Here is a 23,244-nt window from a genome sequence, read left to right on the forward strand (position 1 = left end):
GATGAGGCTGCCTTTTAATGTTTTGTTTTATTTTAATCTTGTTTTTTTGATTCCCTCCCTCCCCCCTCTCTCTTTTTCCCCCTTCTTTTCCTTCTCCTCCTTCGATGAGGCTACATTTTAATATTTTAATGTTCCATTATTTTAATTGTTGTGTTTTATTTTTGTTTTTAAGTTTGTAATCATTCATCTTGTTTTTATTATTGCTTGTAAGCCGCTCTGAGCCCGGCCTTGGCTGGGGAGGGCGGGGTATAAATAAAAAATTATTATTATTATTATTACTAGGAAAACCAGTTACAGATAGGTAGCCGTGTTGGTCTGCCATAGTCAAAACAAAAAAAAAATTCTTCCAGTAGCACCTTAAAGACCAACTAAGTCAGTTCTTGGTATGAGCTTTCGTGTGCATGCACACTTCTTCAGATACACTGATGGACTTCCATTTCATGCGGCTCAATGTGGTGCCTTCCATAGTTCCAGTTACAGATAGGTAGCCGTGTTGGTCTGCCATAGTCAAAACAAAAAAAATTCCTTCCAGTAGCACCTTAAATACCAACTAAGTCAGTTCTTGGTATGAGCTTTCGTGTGCATGCACACTTCTTCAGATACACTGATGGACTTCCATTTCATGCGGCTCAATGTGGTGCCTTCCATAGTTCCAGTTACAGATAGGTAGCCGTGTTGGTCTGCCATAGTCAAAACAAAAAAAATTCCTTCCAGTAGCACCTTAAATACCAACTAAGTCAGTTCTTGGTATGAGCTTTCGTGTGCATGCACACTTCTTCAGATACACAGATACTAGGAAAACCATAGCTTTAACTATAGGGATCTTTGTTGGCAAGGTGATGTCTCTGCTTTTTAAGATGCTGCCTTTTTTTTTTTAAAAAAATATTTATTAAAGTTTTACAAAAAGAAAGAGGTTACAAAGGAAAAAAGAAGAAAAAAGAAAAATAAAAAAGTACAAAAATACAAAGAAAAAATACAAAATACAAAAAATAGAAAACAGTTAAAAACAAATCAATCTTTTCATATCTTATATTTCATTTACTTGTTTCCCTGACCTCCTCACGCCTCCCTTTTTTGAATTCCAGTTCAATTGGTTAATTCAGCAAGTCCTTTCCCTCTTTGTTTTTATCTTAATCCTTTACCTTAATGTATTGTAACTTTACCTTCTCGCCTAATAACAATCCATTTTTACATACTCTTTTATAACATTATTGCCAAAACCACTTAACTTCATTCCGACATCATTCTAACATTCCTTAATTTTACAGTATTCATCTAAGTAGTCTTTAAATTTCTTCCAATCTTCTTCCACCAACTCTTCTCCCTGTTCTCGGATTCTGCCAGTCATTTCCGCCAGTTCCATATAGTCCATAACTTTCATCTGCCATTCTTCCTGGGTGGGTAGATCTTGTGTCTTCCAATACTTTGCCATGAGTATTCTTGCTGCTGTTGTGGCATACATTAAAAAAGTTCTATCCTTCTTTAACACCAATTGGCCGACCATGCCCAGGAGAAAGGCCTCTGGTTTCTTCAGGAAGGTATATTTCAATACCCTTTTCATTTCATTATATATCATCTCCCAGAAAGCCTTAATCCTTGGGCATGTCCACCAAAGGTGAAAGAATGTACCTTCATTTTCTTTATATTTCCAACATTTATTATCGGGCAAATGGTAAATTTTTGCAAGCTTGACTGGTGTCATATATCATTTTCATAATATTCTCTCTTAAGGCATTACATGCCGTAAATTTCATACCTGTGGTCCATAACTGTTCCCAGTCAGCCAACATAATGTTATGTCCAACATCTTGTGCCCATTTTATCATAGCAGATTTCACCGTTTCAGCCTGAGTATTCCATTTCAACAGCAAGTTATACATTCTTGATAGTGTCTTAGTTTTGGGATCTAACAGTTCTGTTTCCAATTTTGATTTTTCCACCTGGAAGCCAATTTTCTTGTCTAAATTGTAGGCCTCCCTTATTTGATAATAATGAAGCCAATCTCGCACTTTGTCTAGCACACATACAGGACCAATATTTCATCCAGTTCAAATGTCCTTTATGTAATAAAAATCAATTCAATAAACACATTTCAGCAAAGCAAGCAAAAAGAAGAGTATCAATTATGCATCAGAAGAGTGTATATATTATATATAAACTGGGATGTATGTGATAACTCTAATTAGTAGTTAAGAATACTGTTTCCAAAAGTTGTGAGCTGAAAGTCTTTACTTTTACTAATAAACGTGCAACATTTTTGTTCTTGCCCATTCTCTGAGCTTACACAGACAAAGCCATCTCTTCAAATACAAAACTAAGGAGTGGTTTGCCACTGCCTCTCTTGTCTGAGCAACCAGCAGCCTAATAATCAAGGGATTCAAGTTCCTTGTTGGAATACTTGTTTGGCTGGAGTGCCGCAAGGAAAAGGTGGGGTTTTCCGGTCTAAATGCACAGTATGGGAGCAAAGCTATTCTAAGCTAGCATTTCTCAAAGTCAACTGTGCCTTTGGGTGGTGAATGATAAGTAAGAACCAGAAAATGAAGTGTTTCCCATCCTGTAAGTGCAATGTGAGAAGCTGTACCTGCCCTTCACAGCCTAGGACCCTCGTACCTACGGGACCGCCTCTCCTGGTATGCCTCACGGAGAGTCTCAAGGTCCATAAATAGCAACACCCTAGAGGTCCCAGACACTAAGGAAGTTAGATTAGCTTCAATCAGAGCCAGGGCCTTTTCAACACTGGCTCCGGCCTGCCTCATGAGACCAGGGCCCTGCAGGATCTGATTTCTTTCCGCAGGGCCTGTAAGACAGAGTTGTTCCGCCTGGCCTTTGGCTTGGAGCCAATTTTATTCCCTCCCCCTCTTTCCTTTCTCCTCCTGCGATGAGGCTGCATCTTAATGTTGTATTATAATCTTGTTTTTAAGTTGTATTAATTCAACTTGTTTTTATTATTGCTTGTTAGCCGCCCTGAGCGCCCTTGGCTGGGGAGAGTGGGGTATAAATAAAAATTCTTATTTTTCTTCCTCCTCCTCCTCTTCTTCTTCTTCTTCTTCTTCTTCTTCTTCTTCTTCTTCTTCTCCTCCTCCTCCACCTGCCATGCAAATGTTACAGAATACAAGGTAATCTATGGTAGCACTAGCTGAGGCTGCATAAAACAAATGCAGGAAGAGGAAAGCCTTTTTAGATATATTGGCTGTGTATGTTTGTGCAGTCTTTGAATTCACCTCGGGGCACTGCGACATGGATTCACTACTGTTGCTCATCCATTCTCTTCTCAGCCTCGACATAAATCAAAACACATTTTCATCAGGGCACAGTCCCCACATAACTAAGTCGTTTCAAGAGTGCTTTGGCAGTTCATCGTGGAAAATATTTAGGAATGCAGCCCCTTAAAGAGACAGCTGGTTTTCAGTGCATCACTGCAAAACAGTTAACAGGATCCTCCACAGGCTCTCAGTCCCAAAAGAACATTTCCATTGAACATTTCACTTGGTTGAAGGAGGGCACATAGAACATGCCCTTATAAATCACACTACCTATACTTTATAATGTATTTTAATATAAGCTATGGTGAATCAATCGCTACCTACTTAGATGGAGTGCTTGCTAAAATAACTCGAAAACTTAACGTGTAAATCATTCAAAATCCAATTTCAAAAGGCCCCATGGACTGAAGATTAGTAAACATTGTACACTGTATTTGTCTTACCCTTGTGGGATTTAGAGGCTGGAAGATAAGTTCAAGCATAGTTCTAATTAGCGCAGCTGATTTCTGATAGGAGATCATGCATTTTCATTGACCATATGTTATCTCATATATATATATATATGCATGCTCCTACTTTTGTCAGTGCTAAATTATCAAGCTGGTTATATATGGGCAAGGCTAAGGCTCAAGGAAATCCTAATCACATGACCTCATTTGCATTTTGGCTGTACTATTGTAGTCATGGTTACCAGGAGCCAGAGCAAGTTTCTTAATGTAGAGGAGCATACCTGCCAAGCTGGCTTTCTGGTCGTAGAAATGAATTTATCAACTAGGCACCATGACCAAGCATGGAAATTCCATATGCAGGGTAACAGCTGTTTGGCCCAGCATAAGGATACTTCACAAGAATAAATGTTTCCTTTTAGAAACCTGTGATCCTAGGCTTGTTTGTGCTGTTTGTAGTTTCAATTAGGTACCTGTTCTCTGAATTCTGCACTGCAGGGTTTTAATGGAAAAACTCTTTTCATCGTTCTTCAGCTGCTTATATCTCCCAATGATTTTTTTAAAGTTTTTTATTTGGTTTTTCAAATTAGAATTTTACATTCACATATCCCACATACAACATAAAGGCAAGATTCCAAAGAATCTCCAGGACTTCCCTCCTCCCCTTTGTGGGTCCTATTATTAATCATTTCTTCCTGCATCTTTTATAATAATCCAAATCTTTTACATCTCCGTTATATCGAAAATTCACCATTAAACTACAAGTGTTAGTCCAATCCTACTAATGATTTTAACTGTTTACAAAAGCTTTTAAGGTGAATTATAAATTTTCCCTATTCCTTATTTAAATTTCGGTCTTCCTGATTTTTGACTCTTCCGGTCATTTTTGCCACTTTGGCATAATCCACCAACTTAATCTGCTATTCTTTGTCCTCTTTCCATCTCTTGGCCAATAACATTTGCACAGCTGTGGTTGCATACATAAATAGGATTTTCTGCTCCTTTGGGATTTTGATATCTCACTATGAAATCTAATGCATTTGGAAAGGGCGAGGTCCAGTTGTGCAGATACATACACTGATTCTCCAGCAGGAAGCTATCTAACTAAATAACCATTTCCAAAACTCAATTTGCTTGCAAGAGGATTTGATTTCCAGGCTGCATTCCACACAGGCTCCTTTGTCAGCTACATCCGTCACCTCAAAAAGGGCCTTCAAACCTTTGCCAAAAAGGAATCAGTTCCAACAGAATTAATAGTACTGCCAAGCAAATATGGCCACATGGTCCAGAATCAACATCCAACCTTTAATAGTTATTCTTTCCCAGTAATGTTTCATAAAGTGGTCCCATCACAGTTACCTTCAAAAATCCATCTGCTCATATAGAGGGCTAGCAATCTTAGGAAGGCCTCAGCGCCTAGGACTTGCCGATCGAAAGGTCGGCGGTTCGAATCCCTGCGGCGGGGTGCGCTCCCGCTGCTTGGTCCCAGCGCCTGCCAACCTAGCAGTTCGAAAGCACCTCCGGGTGCAAGTAGATAAATAGGGACCGCTTTCTAGCGGGAAGGTAAACGGCGTTTCCGTGTGCAGCTCTGGCTCGCCAGATGCAGCTTTGTCACGCTGGCCACGTGACCCGGAAGTGTCTCCGGACAGCGCTGGCCCCTGGCCTCTTGAGTGAGATGGACGCACAACCCCAGAGTCTGTCAAGACTGGCCCGTACGGGCAGGGGTACCTTTACCTTTTAAGCATGTTTACTCAGGAGTAAGTCCTCCTGAGTTCAACGAGGCATTCTCCCTAGTAAGTGCGTTTAGGATTGCAGACCAAGATTGTAAATTGCTTGGGTGTAGGGATTTTTGCTGTGCCGTTGACAATGCTATTTATACAACAATTATTTCAAAACGTATGCAAGACACCATTTGAGTAAAAGCGACCAGTGCTCGGTTATGTTGTTCCATATTTAAATACTACTTTTCTTCACTGGGAAGCAGTTTGAAGTTGTATATATTACACTGGCTAATAATATTAACAATAATAGCAAGAATTCATTTATATGCCACCCATCTGATTGGGCTGCCCCTGCCACCCTGGGCAGCCTCCAGCAAATTAAAACATCAAACACAGTAAGACGTCAAACGTTTAAATACTTCCCTCTACAGGGTTGCCTTCAGATGCCTTCTAAAAGTCAGAGAGTTGTTTATTTCCTGGACATCTGATGGGAAGGCATTCCACAGACCAGGCGCCACCACCAAGAAGGCCCTCTGAACATTTCCAAATTCCAAGGAACTGTGATTAGTAGTGCATCTCTGCTAGATAAATATGCTCATGTTGGATAATATGTGAAGTAGCCTTACGAACACTGTCAGAAGGGTAGACCTCAGTGGCCTCATAAGGTCACCCTTGGTCAATGTTCTCACCAGTGATGCACATTGCAGAGAAAAAAGGCTGATTGTCACATGGAATCTGGCGTCTGTGACCACGCCGTATGTGGCACCGCGTAACCGAAGTCACCAACCCGCTTCATTCATATGTTATTGATGCACGCCCGTCCACAAGGAGACATCAACTTTAGAGCCTATATGAAGGCAACGGCAATTCCAGCTGCTGTTTCCTAGGATACCTGAGTCTCCTGACTCTGCATCCCCTTGTCCAGATTAATCTGAATTTTGTGGCAGCAGCTGCATTCTGCCGAGATGCCAGCTTGCTCACAACAAGCATATGTAAATAGCAAAAATATAAAAAATCTTGCCGATATAGAATGAAGCCAGTGGAGCAGAATCGTCGCAGACAATCACTCTTTGGAATCTCATTCGGGCTCTCCATCTCCAGATCTAAAGCTTTTGCATTTTCCCAACGAATCAGATAGGTAGTAATGATTTCTGACCCCACCGGGAAGTTTTATTTAAAAGCTATCAAGCAGGGGGCATAAGCCATCTTCCTCTCTAGCTCATAAGAAAATTGCTTACTCCGTTGCGGCTACTTTTATGTTATCTCTGACGACTCCCGTCTTTTCCAAGTAATAAGCAAGCAGCAGGTGCTGCTGACTTGTGACTTTGCTTTGATGCCACTACACAGCACACAACATACCCCCCCACCTCTCCCCAGCAAATTCATTAGGCAGGATTGCATCAAAGCACCAGGGAATAGCAGGAGGGGAAGCGGTATTCGCGCCCACGCAGAAAAAGGTTTCGCTGTCATCTTGCATCGGTGGCATTCAGGGAAGATGCAAAATCATCAAGTCTACTGCGGTTAGACTGCAGATCAGCAGGACGGGCAGTTATTATCTGTAAGTTGAGGCCTGGATCCAAAGAGCTGTGCAACCACTTTCCGCACACCCAGAAAGCTTTGGATCTCAAGTTCTTCCTGCAGATCGTCCTCATGGCAAACCTTGCTGAAACTGAGGATAACTTGAAAAGCAGTCTGCACGGCACGACCTTCCGGCAGATCAAAATAAAAATCACCGTCGTGGCCAAACCCTCAGCCTTTGGATCTTGACGCTATTAAGGTGGATCGCTTCTCAGCAATATCTTCATGCAGTTTTCACATAGGTACAGGTGAAACTCGGAAAATTAGAATATTGGGGAGAAGTTCATTTATTTCAGTAATTCAACTTTAAAGGTGAAACTAATATATGAGATAGACTCATGACATGCAAGGCGAGATATGTCAAGCCTTGATTTGCTATAATTATGACGATCATGGTGTACAGCTGATGAAAATCCCAAATTAACAATCTCAGAAAATTAGAATATTAAATGAAATCAGCAAACTTGCCTGACCTGAACCCCATATAGAATCTATGGGGCATTGCCAAGAGACAGATGAGAGACATGAGACTGAGCAATGCGTAACAGAGAAATGCGTAAACTGAGAAGTAAATATGGATGATTGTCAGAGAATCCGAAGGAAGTCTAAAAAGTAACAAATTTGTGAAAATCTGTGAAAATTTGGCATAATTGTATTTTTTTGTATTGAAAAATAATAAAAATTATATTAAAAAGAAAAAAGAAAAAAAGAAAAAAAAGAGACTGAGCAATGCAGAAGAGCTGGAGGCTACTATTGAAGTATCCTGGTCTTCCATAACAACTCAGCAGTGCCACAGGCTGCATTGAGGCAGTAATTGATGCAAAAAGGGCCCAAACCAAGCTCTGAGTCCATATGCATGCTTCTCCTTCTCAGAGGTCCAATATTGGTCTATTTGCAATCCTTGTTTTGCTGATTTCATTTAATATTCTGATTTTCTGAGATTGTTAATTTGGGGTTTTCATCAGCTGTACGCCATGATCATCACAATTATAACAAATAGAGGCTTGACTCTTGCTTTGCATGTCATGAGTCTATCTCATATATTAGTTTCACCTTTTAAGTTGAATTACTGAAATAAATGAACTTCTCCACGATATTCTAATTTTCTGAGTTTCACCTGTATTTTAGTTCCACTTGTGTTCACTTACGGTATACCTTGAGAAACAAGGGGGAGACCTGCCGGCCAATTGGTGCCAAAGAAGGATAGAACATTCTTTATGTATGCTACAACAGCAGCAAGAATACTCATCGCAAAGTATTGGAAGACACAAGATCTACCCACCTTGGAAGAATGGCAGATGAAGGTGATAGATTACATGGGACTGGCAGAAATGACTGGCAGAATCCGAGACCAGGGGAGAGAAACAGCGGAAGAAGATCGGAAGAAATTTAAGGACTATCTCAAGAAACATTGCAAAATTAATGAATGTTAGAAAGACATTGGTTTAGAAACTATGTGGTTTCCAGCTGTAATGGATAAGTAAAAAGAAAAGAAAGGTCAAAAATTAAATGAAAATTAAGGGAAAGGATTTGCTGAACTAATAAAATAGAAATTGGAATACAGAGAGGGGAGGTATGAGGAAGTCGGGAAAGTTAGTTATAAGAAAAAAAGCGATTGAAATTATACTTGTTTTTTATTTTTGTCTGTTTTTTATTATTGTTTTGTTTTGTTTTTATATAACTTTTGAAAATTTAATAAAAATCTTTGTTTTTTTAAAAAAAAGAGAAACAAGGGGGAGACCTAATGTTTTACCATATGACGACATTAAAACTTGCCTTCTGGGTAAAGATCTGAGGATTGTATGAAAAATGCCATTTCTTGTCCAAATTAGCATGCACAGCTGTAGGCCTCAGATACCCATTTGCAATTTTTAAGTTTTGCTGCCAGGTCTAGGTGGGTGTCTGCGTAGAGAAGACTTCCTAGCTAAGGCGATTGTTAAAAAAATAAATAAATAGACATTTGAATTCTATACCAGCTGCCTTAAAAAGAGTATTTTGCTTTTCACAGTCACAATTTGTGGGTGGTTTTAATCGAAGCATAGTGTTAACTTTTGACACAAAAAGCAGCCTTTAATAGGTCAAAAGTAACAAATGACCAAATGCTACATAGATCACTATGGATTTTATGACGTGTCTTGACATTTATCAATTTAATTGCCATAAAATCAAAAAGTGCTTCAAAAGTGACCTTTTCACATGAAAAGGGATCTCTTTTTCGGGGTTGTTTTGGAGCAGAGAAAAAGTTAGTTTCAGACCATAGCTAAGTTACCTTGGGCTCTAAAGTTAAGGGTGTTCACTGAAGGAAAGTTTACAACTCCAGGAGCCCATAGCGCCATTTTCCTGGGTATGACTGTTTAAAGTTTGCTGAATGAAGGCAAATGCCAAAATCTGAGACTGGTTGACATCATATTGGAATCAGAACCTTTGTGCTGCATCGTTCAGCAAGATTTCAGGAGTTTAATGTTCTATGAATTTTACTACCACTTAGGAGAGGTAAGTGTCATTTTGCGAAACATATTCACAGAATTCCTTATCAGGTTCTGTCACAGCAGTTTCTTGACAATGTTCTTTAAAACTCTGTCAAGCACAAATAAAACCCCAAGAAAGATTTTGTAATCAAGTGCCTCACCTTTATTTTTGTTCATTTACAATTGTCAGACAATTCTTTAATAAAGATATTTATTCTTATGTAGAGAGACACTGAACTTTCAGGAGGGTAATTTGAACATAAAAACATTCAACTGTGTAGCACTACATTGTCATAAAATTTACACCACTTTTTATACATTATAGGCTTGGTTGGTTGAGCAACAAAACGGCGTTATGTTAAATGTGAGGGAGGGGAGGATGACTGATTCAATACGTGCCTTTCTGATGTCACAGGCAGAATTTCTCACGTGTTATTTCACCACCCAAATTTCACGCGGCGAGGTGTTTGCCTAAAAATCACCTGCATGTGAAAACAAATGCTTGTGATGAGGCGTAACTGCTTTTGGACAACGCCAATTCAGACTTGGGCGGCAGATCGGTGGAGAGATAGAGGAGAAATATGACTGAATATTCTGCAGCAGGGGAGGTAAGACAAATGTATAACTAAATTTTCTTCCATAAAAAGAAAATCCCTGACATCTAGCTTTCTAAGTGCCGGGAACTTTAAAAAACAAACATAAAACAATACAGTACAGTACCAATCATGTACTTAAACATGTTCCAGGACAGAGGCAGCTCTAATACAGATTTTTTTCTTTTATATCAATCCATGTGACCCTTGAAGTAGAAAACATCTACTTCCCTTCTTTGGTATGTTACATAAAATAAAATAAAATGTCAACATCTATTTGGAAAAGACCCAAAGAATATATGTACTCCAACATTATATATTTATATGTAAAGCTTTATAGTTACACATGCCCAGTTCCTGAATGTAATATAGTTTATATTTATTACATACAAAAATTTATAGAAACTAGTTTCTTAACTTAATTTTAACTGCTTTGATTTCAAGAGATGCAAGTCAGTTTAGGAAATATGTTTTCATATTGTACTAACAAATCTGTTGGCTAAAATATTTTCATATACAGTACTTGGAACAACATTAGCACTTTGTTACAAAACACCACAGTGATTATTATTGGCACATTAAAAACCTTTCTCTATATGAAAATACACAAAATAAATAACTTCCCAATATTTTTCTTATTTTTAAATCTATGTAATTACCTTTAAATAATTTACTCTCCAGTACTGGAGCCATTTTTACCGAGAAGAATATACTTTGCTGACTTCTTACCTTGAAAACATCATCTCAACTGAAACCATTCTAGGTTACACCAAATGGTAGCTGTACACAAGGCTATTTATAGAAAACAACAATTTTGCAAGAAAAAAAAATGTGACTTGTTTAATCCAAAGAATAATTCAGGATTATTTTGTCATCAGTAGCTACATTTAAGCTGTCAAAGTTACCCGCAATAACACACGTTTTAATAATAAAAAAACCCCATAAAACACATATTGTAGCCTCACTGCTTCTGGCCTGATACACATCCAGAAAAGAGGCAAAAGAAAGAAAAACGCACAAATCAATTGATTAAAGTGCTACTCAGATAATTTATCTTCACATTAATTTTTCAAATACTGATTTCATTGCAGCTTCTCTCACATTTCTAGAAGTTTTAAGGACTACTGGGAAACACATTTGACATTTAGCGATAACCACGGGCACAGTCCACTGGGAGCTTCTCCTATGAAGGGCCATCAAGTCAAATGGAAGATGTACAAAAACATCCATGGGCTCATATCTATAGAACGCAACCAAAGTTGCAGTAACTTCTGAATCACTCGTTTTGAGCTAGTACTGGGTGAACATACCTTGTCGCCCTGGACCTAGCTCAAAAACAAGTCTAGCTTTTCGAACTCCAATCTGGGGTTGGTGGACAGTTCAGCTTTTAGGTCCCTGTGACTACTGGTGACACAATGGACACTCTTCACCCCCCTTCTACTGCCGCTGAGAATTAATTTTAATTCCTCCAATCTGAATTGAGTGAGCTGAGAAGACGTCAAAATAAAAACTCACAGATCCAGAAGCAACGGATCCAGAAGCATGCTCATTAGGTACATTATGTTGCTTAGAGACACTGGGAAGTTAAAGCTGGCCCTTTGACATGCCTTGAAACGATCTTCCACTAGGTAAATTTCAGAAAGGGGAGAAGGAAATTGGAAGCAGGGGAAGCTGGAGTCCAAACAACCATCAGGCCAAATATGGGCTTCCGCTGTAATTAATGGTGCTCCTTTATTTATTTTTAAATGGGCACACCCTTCTGAATCCATCCAATTCTGAGAGCCAACTCAGTTCTTCTTGGTGCACGATGCTGACTCATTGCTTGGCATGTATGTTGGCTATATGCTTATACGCAGTCTGTAAATTTCTCAACCAGGAGCCACCAAGCTTTCTGGGCCAGTGGGCATTCTTGGAGTTTTGAGAAGGTGCCATGGGCAGCAGGCACAAATGGCTACCGTGGGGACATGGCATAATGGATGCCACATCTCTGAGACATGGGACCAGAAAATGGTGAGGGCACTCAATGGTGAAAAGGGCATCTGCATCAGCTACTACTGAACTCACTCGCCAAGAATTTGTACATCATTTCTGTTCTGAACAGGTGGGAGGGTGGGTTGTCCTGGCATCCAATGAAACGTGAGCATGTTTAAAGGACCATGTTTAAAGGGGCATGGTCAATATAGGAGGGGCCAAGCCAGTGCAAATAGGAACAGAGCAGAAACAGCCAACAGTTTCTGGTGTCATGTGGATTTCTGGGGTCACCGTAGGAGATACTGGAGGATGAACTGGCACCTACTGGCACAAAGTTGGCAAGTCTTTCCCAATGCCTGCTTTGAGACCCCTCTTTTTGGTCCTATATAGGCGAGCTGCTCTATGTCCAAGATGGCACACATCCTTGTACAAAGCCTTCTATGTTGAATGGGACAGAGACTACTATTTTGGTATATTTACTGAATACATTCCAAACCCGCTTAATGTTTATAGAATTTAATCTTTATAGAAATCTCAACGAGAACACCTCATCCTTACTAATAGTGGGCATCAATCATAACCTGTTTCCTTGGCATTTCCCTCAGTGGTCTTAGACATTAAAAACATATTGACTTCCCATTCCTAATGTGAGCTTCCTTCAAAATAAATTCTACATGATCTCCTGCTCTCATTTTGCTCGTAACAGTGCTTTCACTATAATTCACAGGACAATAAAAGTTATGGAAATTTAGTTTGGCGGACATATAACAAGCAAGGCTACTTGTTTTTATTAAGTTCCTAAGAACTCACCCTATTTACTCATACTTAATAACTTAAGGGGGGGGGTGTATAACAGAAAATAAATGAATATTTTCTACTTAGCTAAATCAGTAGGGCATGGGCCTCTTAATCTTATGGTTGTGGGTTTGAGCCCCATGTTGAGTAAAATATTCTTGTATAGTATGATACCATTCTATCATACTATGAGACAAATAAAAATCTACCTGAATGTTGAACAAAATAGAAGATATGGATAAACTGGGGCGGGAGGGGGAGAGACAGAATTAACCAACAATCCTGAATTATCATTATTTTCCAAAGGTGTGTTTGTAACAATGATGTGCTATTTTAGATCATCCCAGAGTGGGCTGCATGGTTTGTGACAAACATCTATTTAGAGCAATCGCCTTCTGATTCAATCAGACAAGCAACAAATAAGTGTTATTGTCCCAAAACAGGTAATTAGAGCCATAAGATGGTGAGCATACAGTACCAATCATCTGCCTTATCAAATGTGCTCCCTTGGACCCGAACTGGTATGGTCCATTGCACACACAACCCTAGGTGTAGACAGATGCCACCACTCCAATCTTGCACTGCAACTTTTTGTGCCCAAAGGACCTGATCCTCAGACTGGAAGCCTCCGCCGACCTGCAGATTGCTTTTGCTAGGCTAAGATGAGTTCTTAGAAGAGGTATTTTAAGATTTCTCAAATACACCATATCTGAAACTACTAACTGTCCTGAAGCACAATAGATCTGAATCAAACAGACCTAGAGAAACATGTGGGCATCAGAAAGTTTGAATAAAAGTGTTGTGCTTAGGTATGCTGTCCGTGTTCTGTTACAAATAAAAGTCCTAGTAGAAGAGATTGACCTGCTACACTGGAGAACATTCAACATTAGTCATACTTAAGTGACGTCCACCGATTTCAATGGGTCTACTCTTGAGTAGGGCTAAAATACATATCATCTATTGTAATTAAATAGCTGTATCTCGAATATTAAAACTAGGCTTTTCTGACAAAGTTAAGATGTAAAATATAAACAAAAATATGCTGTAAAATAGAAACATTTCTCCTTTACTCTTTGATTATAAACATTCACAGATTCCAAAAATAAAACCCCCAATTTTGTAGGACTTTTTCAAGTAACATTCGATTCATTGTTATTATAAGTAATTCTTGGTACTGTGACTAAGGCATTATTACAGCATAAAGCAACATCAAAAGGAAGACTTATGCCAGCGTGTCTAGAAGGGAAAATAAAGCAATGGAAAAAAAGGTGGCTGTGGATTTTGTGCTCTTGTTAGTGAGCTCAAATATACTGCTTTCGGCCTCTAACAGGTAGAGAGAGGGGGGAAATGTCAGGCCTGGCTTTGAAAAAATATACTCCCTAAGAAGATAAAATATGTTTCAGAAAAAGAGATGAGGATGGCGGATGGCTGAACGTCATTTGAGAGAATGTCAAAGAACCCAAATGCTGGCTAATGCTTTTCCGTTGATAAAGACCTCAGCGAAGTCTGGAAAAATAAGAAAGTTAATATAAATGGGAACACTATTTGCAATGCTCAACACATGGGCTTGTGACAAGGTTCTGTCCAGAGCAGTGTTTCCCAACCTTGGGTCTCCAGCTGTTTTGGGACTACAATTCCCATCATTCCTGACAACTGGTCCTGCTAGCTAGGAATGATGGGAGTTGTAGTCCCAAAACAGCTGGAGACCCAAGGTTGGGAAACACTGGTCTAGAGCAAAAGTCTTTTGATCTGATTGGGGGAGCAAGGAGCAATTTTTATTGTCCCAAAGCAGATAACCAGAGCCACAGAAGACGAATAGATCACCAATTAAACACCCATGTGGCTTTAAGTCCCAACCCTGCAAATTTCTGAGATCAGTTTGAAATCTCCTCCTGGGCATACCTTTCACACATTTCCCCTCAATTAAGGCTTTAGGCAGGAAAACCAGTGAAGGCCTATTTAAGGGCTGGCCCTATTAAAGGCAGCATTTTGGCACAGATTTCATTATGATTGGACTTTATTGGTCATAGCAACCAATTCCAAGAGGATGTTTAAGGGGCAGGCAGAAACCAGTTTCATCATAAAAGCAGACCGGTTTGGTGTATTTGCCCATTTTTAAAAGGCAGATGCAGATTAAACCCATTTTAAGGCAACGCTGTTCGTTTGATGGAACCATACATTTCAAAGTTGAACGGTGGCTGTGGAAAATGTGGAATTGTTCTGGAAACAGAGCAGCTAGCTTGAAAAGATGGAGCTCTACACTTGAGAAAGACAGTGCTTCCTTTCCATCAGTTCCCTGCCTGAAACTTCAAAAGGTTAAAAGGGCAGGTGGATGTTTAGCAGAAAGAGCCAGTGGGAATGCAAGTCCTCTTTGGGGTCACTCTCATGCCAAACCTCCCAAACAGCTTTTCAAATGTGGGTTTTACAAGCAGCACTTAAAAAATGAACGATTAATTTGCCTTTTAAAGGTATCTTTTGCTGAAGGAAATTCTTATTTCCTTTCTCCCAGTCACAAAGGAGGATGCATATGCCTTAAATGCAATTTGGAAGAGGCTATAAGCTACAGATCGGGGTCTACAATATTATCCCCTTAACTGGCTTTTTTAAAAATCCCAAAAGTCTCTTGAGCCAAATACTATCCAAGGGAAGCAGAATCAGAAGGGAATAACAGAAAACACCCATTCGACACAGCAGAAATTCGATGGCAGTACTAACTCTTTGATTAGTGCAGTTGCTAACCTAGGCATGTGCTTTTAACTTCTTGTTCTTCTGCAGAACCACCTTTTCCTCAAAGGTAAAGGTAAAGGGACCCCTGACCATTAGGTCCAGTCGTGGCCGACTCTGGGGTTGCGGTGCTCATCTCGCTTTATTGGCCGAGGGAGCCGGCGTACAGCTTCTGGGTCATGTGGCCAGCATGACTAAGCCACTTCTGGCGAACCAGAGCAGCACACAGAAACGCCGTTTACCTTCCCACCGGAGCGGTGCCTATTTATCTACTTGCACTTTGACGTGCTTTCGAACTGCTAGGTTGGCAGGAGCAGGGACCGAGCAACGGGAGCTCACCCCGTCGCAGGGATTCGAACTGTGACCTTCTGATCGGCAAGTCCTAGGCTCTGTGGTTTAACCCACAGCGCCACCCGCGTCCCTAGTTGATAACCTAGGCATGTGCTTTTAACTTCTTGGTCTTCTGCAGAACCACCTTTTCCTTAGGCATACAATTATATGCAGGAGGAGAACTTTGTCGCCTTGGGACTACAACTACCACCATTTCTGACCACTGGCCACACTGGCCGGGGCTGATGGGAATTTAGGTTCAACAGCATCCCAAGGGCCACAGGACCCCCGCTCCTGATGTATGCTTTCAGAGTGTTTAGAGTGCTTCACACTCATTTCTGTACTAGAGCCCTTTCGTTTATACTTTTCTGTGTTTAGCTGGAAGTGAAGGTTCTGCACAGGATTTAATCCAGAACTCTATTACCAACCATGCTCTCCTCAATGGCCAAGAGTCTTCTGTAGTGTTTACCCATGAGCAAGTTTCATTCAATAAAAGGTGCTCAACCAAGTTAATGGAACGTTTCCTGTGCACAGGTCCTACTTGTTTGTTTGATCTCTGGGAGGATTAGAGATGAACATTAGTTGCTCCAATGGTGCTTTCCATTCTTTGGGGAGGGCAGAATAAGGGGAAATAAATGGACGCTAGGAAGCTCTGTGTATCTGCCCCCTCACCCTATTTATGGTAGAAGTTCTAGCTTACCCATAGATTCATAAAGGAGAAGTGGCTTCATGAAGGGATCGGCTTTTGTCAAATTTTACCAGGTTCAAGGAAGCAATGTGCATGGATCTGCTGTTGAACAAAACAGACTGCTACCCTGAATTGCTCGCGTGCAGTTGTGTTTCAAGCAACCACCCACAACACTACCCAAGAGAGCAAGCTAAAAACCAGCGCCAAAATTCTCTGCAGACCTGCCCTGTGGCTGTTCTAGGGGGTCCCTTGTGCAGAGCAATGGTCGTAAAACAGTGGCAAGTTATTACAAAGATAGGCATGCCCAAAGGAAGGAAGGAAGGAAGGAAGGAAGGAAGGAAGGAAGGAAGGAAGGAAGCAGCCCAAAGGGCTGCAACACCCTGCCTTCTCCTTGCATACAAATTAATCTACTTTTGAAAGAAGTAATAATATTAAATTACAATTTCCACAGCTGGCAGCCGATTTCTCTCTCTCTCTCCCGCTTGTTTTGTAAGAGGCTGAGCACTTTTGTATCAACCCTCGGTTGCCAGGTAACCGTACTTTAATGATTCATCTGGTTTCTGACTAACTGTTCTTTTTCACTTTTTTCAAGTGGGACAAAAATGCATGGTATATATCATCAATTGAGTTTGGTATTGTCAATTCTAGGACCTCAGACATACACCCACCTGGAATGTTTGTATCCTCCCAGAATAATTCCCTCCCCCTCACAATTGTCCCATTTTGACTAATTGAAAGATCAGTGTCCTGTTTTGCTGTATTCGTCTCAAATGACATGGTTTGGAACAGGAATGTGAAGCTGGATAAGACAGTAGAAAGGAGAACTAGACCAGAAGCAGGGCAGTGAGGTCATCAAGAACAGCTCCTTCACCACCACCACCACCCCCCCCTGCCAAAAACAACAACACCCCGGCTTGATTAAATACACCAGCAGCTGAAAATCATTCCACATCAGAAGCATCATTGTCAGAAAGATGGTAATTACTTCCCTTCACCCGGATATATTCAATATACCTCCCGTCATCTGAATCTGAAATGCCACATGTACACAGTGAGTTCTCAAATAAGCATTCAATTTCCTCCAGTTTCTTCCCTTTCGTCTCAGGAAGGCAGCCGTAGAGGAAAATGAGTCCCACAAAAGCAAATCCCGCATAAAGGAAGAATGCTCCTGCAATACAAACAAACAAACAAACAACCCCCCAGACACAGAGTTAATGGAAAGTTTTCCTCTAAAACAAAATACAAGGTCACAACAATAAAAGATCTACTATATATCTTAGAAAAGTTAAAATGAAGGTTTCAGAAACAAATAATTATTTGAATATGCATTCAAATAATTATATTGGTCAAGATTCCAAATATTTAATTTTTGCAAAACCATGATGGCATCCCAATAACACTCAAATCTCATTTAAAATGTATTTTGTAAAGAGACTTCCTAAAGAATGCAGGTTACCACAGAGAGAGACTGCGGGAACTCAGTAATATGGGTTTTGGGGAAAAGGGCAAAGCTATCAGCTAGATTATGGGACGCGGGTGGTGCTGTGGGTTAAACCACAGAGCCTAGGACTTGCTGATCAGAAGGTTGGCGGTTCGAATCCCAGCGACGGGGTGAGCTCCTGTTGCTCGGTCCCTGCTCCTGCCAACCTAGCAGTTCGAAAGCACGTCAAAGTGCAAGTAGATAAATAGGTACCGCTCCGGCGGGAAGGTAAACGGCGTTTCTGTGTGCTGCTCTGGTTCGCCAGAAGTGGCTTAGTCATGCTGGCCACATGACCCAGAAACTATACGCCGTCTCCCTCAGCCAATAAAGCGAGATGAGCGCCGCAACCCCAGAGTCGTCTGCGACTGGACCTAATGGTTAGGGGTCCCTTTACCTTTATCAGCTAGATTACAAGCAGCATGACTTGAAGGCCTGCACTCAGGAATGTGGCCCCAGGCACGTCCTGGCATCATGGTGAAGTTGGCAAGGCTCCCCTGTCAATGGTGGTAACTGCTGAGTCTCCACACCAGGCCCTGGATGCCACCTTAGTTTTCCTAAAGTGTAATGTCCCAGACTTTCCACTGTTCCATGCCAACATGGGTTTTTGTCACCACAATGTCACACAGCCAAGCATTACGTTTTGGGAGAGCTAGGATTTATGGGTACAACTGTTGGGGAACCAACAGAGAGCATGTGGCCAAGGGCATCTCAACCCTGAAACTGGCCTGGGATGACTCAGTGATGGGTGGCCCTGTCCTTAAAGCCAAATGATTAAAAAATGTAAAACATCTACTACTTGGAAGTTTAACTACTCACAAACCACCGAAAGCACTAATACAGCTTTGGGAATGCTTTTTAGAAACAGAACTTAGCAACACAAAGTCTTGAAATGAGGATATATACACAAGTTTTCTAGAGGCCTTGAAAAAGGAAAGCTAAACTGCCCATCGAGACCTTAGCTGATGAAAAGCTAAAATTCCAAGGATCTTAAACGCAATGATCTTGGTACTATTTAACTTCTTACCATAGTACGTCAGATATTCAGCTGTGTGCAGAAATGTAAGTGACACTAGGACGTTGAAAATCCAGTTCACGCCGGAAGAACAGGCATTTCCTGTACTTCTAGCCCAAAGGGGGTATATTTCAGAATTTACTGTCCATGGCATTGGTCCCATTCCTTTTAAAAGAAACATGCCACAAAATTAATTTTAATAAACATTCACATCAAATCTTCAAAAATGGGATGTGGTACAAACAAAATGTTGGAACAGTAATATTTTACTTCAGTGGAAAGCCGTCATATGAGGAAAAATTAAGTTACTCAGAGATCTAAATCTTATATTGGGGGGGGGGGATATTATTCAGTACACACTAGTGTCTGTTGGGAGTGACAGAAGGAAATGGAGATTGAAGAATACCTAACTGTGGATCTGATGAAAGGATGCTTTTGGGAACAGGAAGGCGAAAAGTCAACCTGTTTTTATTGATGCATAGATGGAGGTATTCCAACCATTATTGTATGTATTCCTATGGCTTAGAAAGATGACTCTTTATTGTATATATTTCTGTAGTTCAGAAAATCGTCATTTGAATAGAATTATTTAAATACAGTGGTACCTTAGTTTAAGAATAGCTTAGTTTATGATTAATGGACTAAGAACATTGCAAACCCAGAAGGTGTTTTGGTTTGTAATCTTTGCCTTGGAAGCAGAACATGTTCCGCTTCCTGTTGAGTGTGTTCCATTTGTAAATTGAGTCCCCCGCTGCTATGGGAAAGCACGCCTTGGTTTAAGAACGCTTTGGTTTAAGAATGGACTTCCAGAACGGATTAAGTTCGTAAACTAAGGTCTTGCTCCTACAATGCTAAAATGAACTAACTCTTCAACACACTGACACTCGGCACATGGAGCCGATAGTTTTAGCAAGAAGAATATACAAAGGATATTGAAACTGGCAAGGGCACCAAGAAAAGCAAAGAGATACGTGGGCCTTTGGGGGATTATTTTAAGTAAAGGAATGAGGTATGGAATGTGTTAACAATATGCAGAAATGGCAGGAGAATGTAGCCTTAATCCCCCTCCTTTGATTTTTCATTTAAATTTAAAATCAAGGAAGTGAACAGCAACATTAAGGGAACTGGAAAAGGGGGAGAAATTCCTGTAACACTGGGGAAAAAATATGAAAAATCAAAAAGGTATAGTAAAACAAAGGCTGAGCAGCAAGATAATATTAATCATTATTGCAAAGGTCAATCTGTTGAGTTGTTACATTCCAGGAGAGTTCTTGATCCAATATGAGCCTGAGGCTCTCACACAGACGTCTTTCACGGGGGGGGGGGGGGGAGAGTGATGAGTGAGTGAACTGGGTTATACCAGTTATTTGAAAGCAATATCTCCCTGCCCACTCTTGTCAGAGAACAGAGGTTTTCAATCCGGTGGCCAAGGACACAGTGTGTTCAAATAAAGGCAAGAGAGGCAGTTTGCTCATCATTTTCTCCTCGAAGTGAGGCAGGCACACAAATATGTCTAAGACTTTTATCAGTCCTAGAATTTTTCCTGGAATAAAGCAGCTCCACAGGTCCAATTTATTTCACATGACAACTAAACACGCCAAATCTGTTTACCTGGTGCAAAGAAAACCAGGTATAAAATAAGTCCCACGAGCGCTGTCCAAGAGTATGGTGTAGGGCAGAAGTTATATGCCCAATATGTCTCTTCAGTTTTGAATCTGGTCTCATTTGAACATCTGCAAGATAGCCAGCATATAAAACAAAGGTTTAAAGGTAAAACCAACATCTATAAGCAAAGAGCAAAACAAAGGCTTAAGGATAAAGTGAGCGCTACGAGGAAAGAATAAGAATCATTAAGTTATAGCAGGCAGACTCAGACCAAAGAAACATTGTACCTACTGGCTAAAAGCAGATCACTGCATGCAGGCAAAGTCTCTAGAAGAAGACCGTTCCATAATACCGCAGGCAGCTTATTCCATTGCTGAATTATTCTTATAGACAGAAACTTGACAAAAATTGATGCCCTGTGTATTTCAGAAGTGTTGCTTATTCTCCTGTCTCAGAGGATAAGGTGGACAAATATTGCTGCTCTTCTGATCTCCACAGGGGTAGCTGTGTCAGTCTCCCACAGCACCCCCTCCCCCCAAACCCCCCACCCATAACAAAATAAGTCTCGTGGTACCTAAAAAGCTAATAAATAATTTTATTCATTTATTTTACTTAGGAACAGTTGCTCATGAAACATCCGAAAGCCATTACAATAAAAACATAGCCATAAAAATATACAGAAAACCAGTTTCGGATCCAGACAGATACAGAACAGGGTGGGGTAAATATCTCCACTTAAAAGGCTTGTCTTCAACAGTTGCTGAAAAGAAAACAGATGATATTTGTGTGATATGTTATGGGATGGAGTTTTTAAGGGTAGGTGCTGTCACATTAAAGGCACGATTCCTACACCATACGGAATGAACCTCCTGATGAGATGGTATCTGCAGGAGGGCCTCTCAGGTATACAAAGGATGAGGTGGTATTTTAGATATTGTGGTCCTAAGTTGTATAGGGCACTGTACATCTGCACCAGAATCTTGAACTGAGCTCAGTAACAAACTGGTGGCATTGAGCCGTCAAGCCCACTTGCCCACAAAAGCTTATGCTGTATAATTAATTTGTTAGATGCCTCAAGACTCTTGTTGCTTTGCTGCTCTTCCGAGATTCTTTTAAAGCTCAGAACTGCCTCGAACCTTTTCTGCAAGTGAAACACACACACACACACTGTTCCTTTAGGACCCTGGAGTAAGATTCTACCCACCGTTGTGGAAGTGTTTCCCCATGCTACAGAAGGCATAAGTGCCCAGAAGGCGGAATGCCATGATCATCAAGTTTCTCACGGGGAAAGAATAACAACATTTCTGAAGCACATAAAAACCAGAATGCTGTAGAATGTAAAAAATTAACCGAATTCTGACTGCAAGCGTGCAGTCAAAATAAATAGGCCCCATTTCCTTTGTTCAGAGACTACCAACAGCAGCATATGCCAGCTGGTAAGTACTTCCCTATGTAGTTCTAGTTCACGCATGGCTGTTCGTATTTCTCTATGCAACTGCGTATGCAGATCCATTATCACATGGAGAAGGGAGGAAAGTGAGAACTGGGATTGGGAAATGGTTTCTCCTAGAAGCTCAGCCAGTTCTTTGATTTGGGGAACCTGTCTATGATCAGATTTGAAAGCCACAGGGAGAGAGCATGCTTTGAATGCAGGCAGGTGTCCAATACAAATCCTAAACTGCTCCCCTTCACAGTCTAGTTTCCCCCCATCAGTTTGGCTTTAATTTTTGAGTGCTTTGTCTGTATTTGGTACTTTTCATACCATTAGCCACCTTGAACTTGAAAATGTTTATATCTGGCAGTCCCTTATAGAAAATAAAGAAATCAAATCTCATGTAGGCTTAAACCCATATTGTAAAGATCGTATCAGCTGCAACCACAATCTCTTCTTTCTCATTTCATCCGCTTGTTTTGTCTGAAGTGTGATGGCTGACTCCAGTAACCATGAGAGCCTTTGTGATAAGCCTTACATGGTAAAATAGTTATATATTCTCCCATTATTGCTAGTAATTAAGGGTGATGGAGGCAATTTTTGTCTTTGCATTGAAGAGCAGCACTATGCACATGCGCTGTGGGTTTCTCCCCTACTAAACAAGTGGATTCAACACATCTAACTCTTTCTCTGACCCACCTTGTATGGCCAGATTCTTGCATTTACGTCAGTTTAAATTACGGACAATAGGATAACAGCTTCACATCCCATCAGCTCCTTTTAGTATTGCGTTAGTATTTTTTGAGCAGGTGCACAGTGATGAATAGTGGCTGATTATCCACGTTTGAAGTGTCTTGAAGCAAACAATACTGTAATTGGCTTAGTAGATTCCTTTCAGGCAGCACTGCAGCTGCCCACTAAAGTGAAGTCCAATGTTTTCTTAGGAACGCAGTAAATAAAGATGCTAGTCAGTTTGTCATCTTGCATTCCTGTTAGGCGGTATGAAGCTGTCTGCTCAGTAGCTTACATTTGTAATTATCAAAACGCCCATCCTTAAAACTGGCAGAATATGCTAAGCAGGAGCACACGAATATCTTGAGGTCTCATAAGGCAGGGGTTGGCAAGGTTGACCTCGCCT

The 23,244-nt window shown here is 40.6% G+C and overlaps 1 protein-coding gene across 1 annotated transcript in view; it reads right to left on the bottom strand.

Moving 5' to 3' along the window:
* Positions 1-9,616: 9,616 nt before the first annotated feature.
* SLC2A13 (solute carrier family 2 member 13) overlaps positions 9,617-23,244 on the bottom strand; it is a 104,306-nt gene continuing 90,678 nt past the window's right edge. Inside the window, exons 8-11 of the mRNA XM_083701509.1 lie at positions 20,681-20,802; positions 19,082-19,234; positions 14,560-17,745; positions 9,617-14,415 (exon numbers count right to left, since the gene is read on the bottom strand). Coding sequence (XP_083557635.1) covers positions 17,519-17,745; positions 19,082-19,234; positions 20,681-20,802 — 502 coding nt within the window. The 3' untranslated portion in view covers positions 9,617-14,415; positions 14,560-17,518. The remainder of the gene's footprint in view (positions 14,416-14,559; positions 17,746-19,081; positions 19,235-20,680; positions 20,803-23,244) is intronic.

Source organism: Podarcis gaigeae (assembly GCF_964106915.1).
Source record: "Podarcis gaigeae genome assembly, chromosome: 10".
NCBI lineage: Eukaryota > Metazoa > Chordata > Lepidosauria > Squamata > Lacertidae > Podarcis > Podarcis gaigeae.